Source organism: Fulmarus glacialis, unplaced genomic scaffold (assembly GCF_000690835.1).
Source record: "Fulmarus glacialis isolate BGI_N327 unplaced genomic scaffold, ASM69083v1 scaffold16105, whole genome shotgun sequence".
Lineage (NCBI taxonomy): Eukaryota > Metazoa > Chordata > Aves > Procellariiformes > Procellariidae > Fulmarus > Fulmarus glacialis.
This window is the reverse complement of record NW_009213796.1, coordinates 10,822-20,213: the sequence shown is the minus strand read 5'-3', so window position 1 is coordinate 20,213 and position 9,392 is coordinate 10,822. Positions and strand designations below refer to the sequence as shown.

The following is a 9,392-nucleotide window of genomic DNA, read 5'->3' as shown; positions in this document are numbered from 1 at the left end:
GGGGCAGGTCAGTGCAGCCAGCCTGATGGTCACGCAGGCTGCCTGCCGCTCTCTGGTTGTTTCTCCCCTCTTAAGCTTGCCCTAAATCCCACTGCAAGTGCGGATCCTTGTCTCTGGGTTAAGCTGTGTGCGCCGTGTAGTTTGCTAAAGCTACAGCCAAATGGCGCAGTTAGTAAGGACTCCTGGAAATCCCACCCAGCTCTTGGCAGCACCACTTGCAAGTTAAACAGGTTTTACACAACACTAAAGGAAATGATGACCAATACAGTTAAAATCGCTTTGGCAGGCAATACCAATACAAAGGTCAGTCATTTTTCAGGTTTGTTTGTTTGTTTTTTAAACATAATTCCATTAATACAACAAAGGGGATTTTTTGTAATATTCAAAAGGAAACAGCTTTGTTGTTTTAAGAAACATATTGCAAAACTTGTGCTTTCTAAAATACATTTTCTGCCATTATGGGACTTTTTGAGTGTGTCCTCAAGGCTTTGTATGCCAGAGTTGGAAAATTTTGATCTGAAGTAGTAATGAAGTTTCCAACTTCCTTTCTCTGTGTGGCTGAAGCACCCTGAGAACCGTCTTTTCCTAAGAAGAGAACAGAGCAAACCTCCCAGGAAGAAGCTGCTGGTTCCTCTTGCCTTCCATTGTGTTGCCTCCTCATGCAGCCATGCTGCTAGGACACACGTCTGAACCAGCGTCCTCAGGTTCCCGACCTGCACGGCTTCCCGCTGAAGGCAGGAGATGGTGGGGCTTCGAGGGTTGGGAATGTTGTGAGAAGGAGAGGTAAGATTCCCCATCTGGTCTTTCTCTTCTGTTGAGACAGGTTCAGCGTCTAGCTGCAGTGAAGTCAGGGTTAACTAAATTCAAGATTTTTAGGGAGACATTGTTCAAGTTCTAACGATGTAACTGGAAGGGCAGAAGAGAGAGATACCTGGCACGGTAAACAGCAGTTAACTTTTTGGGATCTAACATCCTCAGGGTGAAGCAAAACGAGTGATTCCTGCTCTCTGTAGCCCAGTGCTCCCCATTAGGGGCTTTCTTGAAAAGCTTTGCAGATCTGATGTTCATCTACCAGACACTTTCTCTGTGTTTAAGTTCCCTGTTCTTTTCAGATATACTGGATTTTGCCATATTACAACTCCTCCTTTCAGAATACCCCTAGAGATACCTGCAGTTAGGACATTTGGTTTCTAGCCAGACGATGCATCTCCCTTTCAATCCTTTTATCATTCCTTTCCTGGTATTTTGCAGTTTGTACAGAAGGTGCTCAGCACCAGATTCAGTGTTCAAGGCAGAAATCCCGGGGGCCTCGTACCTCTGGGTGGTACTCTGTCACGCAGGCTGTGATGCCTTTCCAGTTTACAAATGGAATCACTTTTTGCAAGATGCCTTCCTTTGTTAGGAAGGCACCTACTGACTTCAGCTTTCCTTTTTCTACTTTTCAAACTATGTTATGAGAAAAAGAACAGGTTTTGCTTCTCGGGTTTGCTCCACTTATTCGGCAATGTAGGCACAACCATAGCAGAGCTGCTTTCCTACAGGGTTTTTGTTTTGAGAACCTTTATTCCCCTCCCTGGAGAGGGCTATGTACTGGATAGAGAGGACACTAATGAATAGGGAAGGTGAGCTGATGCCAGTGGTTGGAAAGGCAGTAACCAGAACGCATGTGGTGTCTTCCTTGAAGCAAGGGACGGATTTCATAGAATCATAGAATAGTTTGGATTGGAAGGGACCTTTAAAGGTCACCTAGTCCAACCCCCCTGCCGTGGGCAGTGGGGGTACATTTCAGTGTTTCTGTGCTTGGATTACTTTTCCAGCTCAGAGTTTGGTTAAACCTACTCGTGGGCAGCACGTGAATGTCTTTCAAAGTGGCTTCATACTGGACAGCTACACCAAAATAAAAGTCTCCTTGGGGACAGACATGATAGCAAACCTGGCGTGGGCTGAGTTCACCTTTCGCTTGCACCCTGACTCTGCTGATGGCACCTTATTTTGCAAATGTACCTTTGAAACCCTCCCTCTTTGAGCCAAGAAACCATAAGGCCAAGGGGCTAAAGCAGCCACGTTGCAGCCTAGAGTTTGATCGTGGCTTCTCAGGTTCAAATAATGACTGTCGGAGCACAGTTTTTTCTCACCCAGCAGAGACCCCAACGCCCTGCGGTGCCCCAGTGCCGTGGGGGTGTGAAGCCTCTGTCTGGGGATCAGGCAACCTCCCACTGCAAGTCTCGCTGAGCTGAAATGACTCCGCTTAGTCTTTGCTGCTTAAGCTGAAAGTGCTTCTGATAGTTCAAGCTATCCTCTCTACTGTTAGTTACTAGGTGTATCTCTGTATGCACGGGAAGAAGTATTTAGTGCAGTAATTCTGACTCTCTCCAAAGCTGGAGATCAAACAGTCCATTTATTCTTGATACTGGAAGTCTCCTTACTCTCCTTCAAAGCCTGCCGTTCTTCCCTCCCTGGGTGAGGGCCCTACTCGTCTCACATCTCCAGCGAGAAGCCTCTCCAGTGCAGTTTCCACAGGGACAACTTCTTGGTCTGGCTGTTCTCTTTGGACCTGATAAGCCAGGCCAAGGTAGGTATCTAGCGTCTGGTCATCGATATCAGGATCGATCGCGCAGAAGGCGGTCTTCAGATCATCTGCGTTCACCTCTCTGTTCAAAAACAACTCAGTCACTGCTATGCTGTGGTATGTGAAAGGAATATTTATGTATTTGTCCCACAGTGAGAATCCATGCTGCTTGAATTGTAGAGCAGAGATGTCTTTGGATATAGTTATCTCTGCCTCTACTAGTATCCCTTTGTTTTTTTAAATATGCATGTAATAAAGACAGCTCAGTACTAAATTTCAAACTGAACAGAAGTTAGGAAATGTTAGACTTGTGATAACCTGGGAAGACCTTAAATTCACTCTGTTGTACGCTGTGACATCCTTTGTTACAAAACTACATTTTCCTTGCTAATTCAGTGCCCACGTTGGACAGTACTTAACTTCATGGGCATCTACCTATCTTCAGTGTTCTCCTCAGTGCTCGGCACCTGGCACCAGACTTCTTTCCTATGCAGTAACTGCCTCTTGTTTATCTTGTGTTGAGGTGGAATTATTTCTTTAAATCTGCAGTTGTCAGTTCTGTTCACTCTTCCCACTCCTCAGAACCAACATCTGAGGATGTACAGGATTTTACTACTGGTTTTGGAGAGCTGAGGAGTGTTGAGATATGAGACTTAAAGTGCTGAAGGGGATTATTGGTACAACCAATCTACCCTCCTCACTGCCTGCCATATCCAAGTCCTTTGGATATGTCCATATCCAGGATCTGACGCTGTGCAGTGTTCTGTAGAGCAGGACTCAGCCAGATTTTGGTATTTACTGCAATATTCACAGCCAGGGCCCTCTGATAACGCAGGAGGCCCTGCACTGGCCACGCGCTCCTGAGGCCACAGCGGGGTTCCATCTGCACGCACTGTCCTGATCTGCTGTCCCCATTGGCCCCTTCCCTCCATACTTACGTTAAAGCTCCCAGCTTGTTCTTCAGCTGTCTCAGGTACTCCTGCTTCTCCCTGACATACTGGTTCCTGAGCTTTGCAACGAAAGGTCCAGCGTTCCCCTCCTCATCCTGAAAGAAATTACAGGTGCATTAGCACTGAGCATGTGTTCCAGTCCGGATAGGAGCTGCCCCCAATGTGTATTAAAATAACTCAGCTCTCCTAGAAATGGAATTTCCACGTGAAAAGTGGAATTAAAGAGAGAGAATATGGAAGAAAAACTACCACAGAAAAGGCACAAACTTGCGTTGCTGTTGTCTACAGATGGCCTTCGGGTGTTAGAGCTTGTGGTGGGCACTGCAACTTTGTTACTCTGATAAACCTAGTTAGTCTGATAAAAATAATTTAAGCCCTAAATTAGGCTCAATCTGCATCAAAAGGAAAACTTAAGTAACAACAGCTTACTTCTTTGAATAAGGATATGTAGTCGATGAGGTCTTCAGTGCTGTCCAGCTTGTACCTGCTTGCATCCACTAGTTCTTGGATTGACTCTTTCCTTTTCAGGGGAAAAGCTTCCCTCACAGCCGTGCTGTATGGAGACAGGCAATATGGGCAGAAGTGCGTATGCTGTTACAGTACGAGCACTTAACAACTGCCAGCGTGGCTGGCTGTTTTTTAGGCTACCAGTGTGTGCATGTATTCCATGGGCCCGATCTTGAAAAATTCATTGCTTTCACAGGAAACACATTTCAAGAAGCATATGCACCTTCAGACACCAAAACAAGGGCAAAGCTTTCAGCAGAGCTTAGGACTCAGGTAAGCGTTGGATGCTAAGCCATGTAGGAAACTCTGAATGCAACCGTGAGTATGAGTGGGTTAGCTGGTGGCCCACACCAAATTGGTTAGCGTGTCTGTACCAGAGCCGCATTCCCCGCTAAGTGCTGGAAATGGCTGGTGCTTCTCTTCTGTGCTACAGCCCAAAGAAATGCTGTATTTAGTTTCACTTACAAAGGCACAGCTGATTGATTAACTGGGAGAAGATTGACCAACCTTGCACCTGTAGCAAAATTCACAGAAATGCTTTGTGACCTATCATAGGAGATTGTGGGAGCTCGTGTGGGGTCCTGTGTCCCCTCAGGGGGCGTGGCAGGGTGCCGGGGCTGCCAGCCTGTCCCACTGCATCTGTGAAGCACCCCCTGTCTGCTCTCAGGCCTCTTCAGTTGCGTACTCAAAACTTGCGGTATTCACGTTATTCTAAACCTAATGCAGAGGTTAACAAGTATAGACTTGCTAGAGCTGTCCGCAGAGGAATTTAAAAGAGAGAAAAAACCTCCTCCCCTGGCTGCGCTGGCTGATAAGCAGACAGACTCAGCGTATCACAACATCTGACGTGTGCCAGACGTGGGCAGAGCTCGGTGAGCAACAGTTGGCCTCTTGCCTGAACTGCTTGCTCGTCAGGGATCCGCTGTTTGAGCTGTCGCAGGCAGCCAACTCCTCTTGCAGGTTGGAAATCAGCTGATTCTGGCCGTGGTACTGTTCTTCACCTACCTGTGAAACAGGGAAGGTTCACAGGTCAGTAACCGCCCCATCTGTTCCTTGGACTACCTTCAAGAGGGAAGCAAAACTGCAAAAGGACTGTGCTCGCTTCTAAAGCAACTTTTACCTGAGCGGCTTTTAGCAATTTACAAATAATTAAGCAAGCAACACAGAGGCTTGCAAGGGTGGCTGTTCACAGTGGCTTCTTGTTGAACAATTTGCTTAAACTGTTAAACCCTCAGGTGCAGATGCACACCCTGGATCCCGCCCTGCCCGGACGGTGGCACTTGCTCCCAGCCACTTTCCCATTTCCAAGCAAGACAAGGGGCAAGTATAAGAGGACCTGGGGGGGGCTACGTGTCTTTGTGTTACAGGAGATGGAAAGGTGTGGCCGTGTAGCTAGAGCTCTCCAGCTCTGACACGGTGCTGGGGAGCGGGGAGCAAGGCTGCCAGGGCCTTCACGGTGCTGCAGTTCAGAGATTGCGTCCTGATCTTCACAAACACTGCACAGGGACAGACCGTGAGCTGTTTCAGGAAAGACTTACTGAGAGAAAGAGGCTGTAGGTAAGTAAGTCTTGCAAACAGACTTGCCTCTCATCGGAGAGAGCAGATACGATGTGACTGAAGTGTTCGAAAGAAATGGGGTCTTCTAGAAGCTCTGTTGGGAGCAGTAAGAGCCTGCCATGTCTTGCATGGACAGGATTCCATTCTCTAGTGTGTGTCAGTGTTTACTTTTATTGTCAAAGGTGCAGCTTCCCCGGGGGAAGAATGGGAGGTGAAGCTGCTTTGCAGAGGAACGCTTCCCTTGCCTGCTGCCTGTCACAGCAGGGATGTCTGGGCAGAGGTGCGGCACTGGGTTGCGGGTTGCCTACCTTCCCTGTGAGTATGTCATAGAATGAGCTCAGGACGTGGTTCGATCGACAGAGTCGCATGTTCTCGTAGAGGGTGTAAGACCATTCCATGGCAGCGGCATCTCCGTACTTCTTCTGGAGGTAGTTGAGAAAGAACTCGGGAAGACTGGATCGCTTCCCTGTCTGTGGATAACAAGTGAGTAACTCCCATAAGCAGCAGAACTAAATAAAATCTGCCCATTTGATTCTAGGCTGTTTGTGTATAGATGTCTATCTTTTGGGGATCTCACACAGTGCAAACACAGTGCTGGTGCTGGCTGGAGTCTTCAAAATGTTTCTCCCAGGTTTGTTCTCTAAATGTGGGTAAGTTTACAATGAAGCTCTTCTGTTGCTGAGACCACAGATAAAGTCTCTCTTGTCCTACCTATTTTTGTGAAATATGTAGGAACTTGCTACCTGTGAGGTGCTACCCCTGTCAGATTTAGCTGAGCTTGGCTCATGGGTTGAGAAATGGAAGCAGTTACTGGAGAAAAGTAGAGTCAGACAGTGATTGCAGCAACCCTATTTCCCCAGGAAACCAAGCTGAAAGTAAAAGACAGCTGCCATAAAAAACATTAAGCCATTTAGGGCTGATCTCAGAGATGTTTCCAGGCTTCTAGCTCAAGAGAAGAAATCTGTAAAGTGACTCTGCCTCTCTCAAGGTCGCTCTCATATGACTAAGGCACAGTAACAGGGCTTGTCCAGTATCTGGGGAGATGGTATCATACTCGTCCCCAACATGGGAAGAATTAAACAGCCACTTTCCTTCTCTTTTTGAGTCTTGTATTGCCCCAGACAGGCAACCCATAACATCTGTCTCAGCAGAGAACACGCACCTCACCCCTTTGGCCTCCAGTTGTCATCCCCAACCCACCCTGGACAAAGAAGAGAAAATTCTTTGGGTTTTGTGTAACAAAACCAAAGCATTTTTATATAAATCCATTTATCAATATAAATTATTGTTTGTCCCTGCTCCTCGTTTTTCCTGCAGTGCCACCTGTTCCTCTCTCACAGGGGCACAAACACGGATTGACGTGGATTAAAATCAACCCAGCAAAAAACTCTGTCCTTGCTTTGGCTGCACGGATGTTGCTCAGGTTTCCACCACCTAAGAACAGACACTGCATAGTCATGATGGCATGTCGGTCTACAGAGCACCATCACACCCCAGAAGAGCAGCGGTTTAGTCTAGCTAAGGTCTCAGACTCACAAGCATGGCTGATTTAGCTCAGGGGTGATTGCTGCAGTGGTTCCTCCCCTGGGCACCCTGCCTTGTGGAGGAATCTTCAGGGTCAGCTCAGCTGCTCTTGCTGTTCTTGCTCTTGGACCACTGCAGTTTACAGCCCTCGGCATCAAAGCAACCAGTGCTGACTTCTGATTTCCTCCAAATTTGCAGTGGTGGCTGGGCATCAGCTGCTTCATGAGCACTCAGCTGTCCCGGGAGCAGGAGCTGCAGAAGAAGCCTCTTAGGCCTGGAATGGAGCTACTCCAGCTATCCATGCGACACTGTCCTAATTCATGAATCAGGTCCCTGGGGAACCCTGCCAGGCACGGGGTTACTGCCAGCTGAGGTGGTTTGTTCTTACAATGTTTTATGCAGCTCGATTAGGATGAAACACTAGGCAGGACATCGGTGAGACCCTGGCTTTCCAAACTGGACTGACTGTCATAGCAAATGCTGTTTGTGGAGAAGGAAAATGGGACAAACCTGCTGTTCTAGTGCAATTTTCTCCTTCCAGACATCCTTTAGGATGTTCACCACATCCCTCTTAGTCAGCTTTTTGTTCTTGACTTCACCTTCATGCCGCAGATATGCAGGCACCTTGTCACCTTTGCCCTAAGTAATGGAAAAGAAACACAGATATAGGTAAGTCATTCGCCTCACTGGCAGTGATGCAGCATCAAAGCCATGTTCTCAGCATCTAAAGCCATTAAAATGAGTCATTTGTGTGGGTCTCATCCCAGTACTATAAAACACATCTGTCAGCACCTCTGCAGCGTGTCTCAAGTGCTCCAGGGTGGAAAAACTGGGACTGCGTGAGAGGTTCTGCCCAGCAAAAATAGAAGAGGAAAGTATCTTCCAGGAATGACAGGGCAAACAGTTCAAGCTTCTGGAAAGGCTGAGGAAGAGATGTTGAAGGACCAAAGAAATGCTACTCTGTCCCTGAGAAAACCTTTGGATAAAATTATGTTTGGTATGATGTGAAGAATCCTTGTAACATTTCCTTGTCCCTGTCTCATTTCCTGATTCCCCCTCGTGCTGGGGTGCAGTGCAATGGGACACTGAGTTTAATTAACTTCCTGATGCCACAAAAAGTAGTCATTGCTTCTTACTCTTAGTCATTCTAGTGCTTTGTCTGTGTTCATCTCATCAGCAGAGAACTAACCTGGGAGAAAACAAATACTGCTCTGCTGGATACTTCCCTGTTGCTGCAGCCAGTACCAGGGGGCAGGGACAGGGGAGAAGGACAAGGGTTTTCAGCAGCAGGAAGCTGTTAATTTGTCTCAGCCATATAGTGGAGCATTAATAAGGGGCTCCGGCCCACTAGTACTACCTGCGTGTCTGATGATTCATTGTAAAGCGTGGCTACTTCAGCTGTGTCTTCAATATGCTCACACTTAGTTTCAGCTTTTCTATTGCACCCGAGTTTTCCTAGCTTTAAAGTTTTTGATGGTTACACTGATGGGAAGGGGAATGTTGAAGACACCAGCCACGAAAGCAATTCTCCCAGCTTTCTAATGGATATTTATTGCCAGTTAATCTCAGTGAAAACAAGCAGAGAAGAAAGCTTACACATACCCGTCCAGGGAAGCCATTTATCTCTTTTAGCACTCCTGTTCCTATTTCTTCCACAAGCACATCCACTAGCTGATCACTGGTCTTCCCCTCAGCCAGACAGCCCCACCGGTCAGCTCCACCAGCAATCACCTCTGCAACAGCAAAAAGACGCTGAGCTGCTAGAAGAGGAGAATGCACCCATGCATACCAGTTTTGAGTGAATCCACTGGGAGCCTTATGATAGACACGGATCTCTAGACATCCAGTTTGTCTCCTAAGATGTCTAAGGCAAAACGGAACACCCTGCAAGCTCCTCTCTCTCAGCCCACTGCCTAAAAGCCTAGGATAAAATGGGGTGTTGCAGGTAAGAAATGCACCATAGCGAAGTGTTTAAAGATGAGCTGCCTTAAGCAAACCACTGTTGAATACATTTGGCACCTGAACACTTCGCCCAGTTTGGCCGGGGTGTGCAGTTGTGCTGAACTCGCTGGAGTTCAGCGCAGAAGTTGTCTCGCTCTTCTGCAGTCTCTCTGTGGATTTCCAGCAGTGTTTCGTATTCCTTATGGAGCTGATCAAAATCCTTCTGCAGAGTCTTCATCTAAAGGATACAGAAAGGAGGATTGTAACAAACCAACCAGAGTAACAGAAATTTTCTGTTGTTGTCAGACAGCTCCGGTGAGCAGCCAGTGTAGCCCATAGACTTA

The 9,392-nt window shown here is 47.3% G+C and overlaps 1 protein-coding gene across 1 annotated transcript in view; it reads right to left on the bottom strand.

Annotated features, from left to right (window-relative positions):
* Positions 1–2,422: 2,422 nt before the first annotated feature.
* The window catches only part of TSNAXIP1 (translin-associated factor X interacting protein 1), a gene marked incomplete at its 5' end in the record, with an annotated part of 16,375 nt that continues 9,405 nt past the window's right edge, over positions 2,423–9,392 (bottom strand). Inside the window, 8 exons of the mRNA XM_009578318.1 lie at positions 2,423–2,651; positions 3,508–3,614; positions 3,949–4,072; positions 4,922–5,031; positions 5,892–6,053; positions 7,618–7,746; positions 8,710–8,840; positions 9,127–9,286. Coding sequence (XP_009576613.1) covers positions 2,423–2,651; positions 3,508–3,614; positions 3,949–4,072; positions 4,922–5,031; positions 5,892–6,053; positions 7,618–7,746; positions 8,710–8,840; positions 9,127–9,286 — 1,152 coding nt within the window. The remainder of the gene's footprint in view (positions 2,652–3,507; positions 3,615–3,948; positions 4,073–4,921; positions 5,032–5,891; positions 6,054–7,617; positions 7,747–8,709; positions 8,841–9,126; positions 9,287–9,392) is intronic.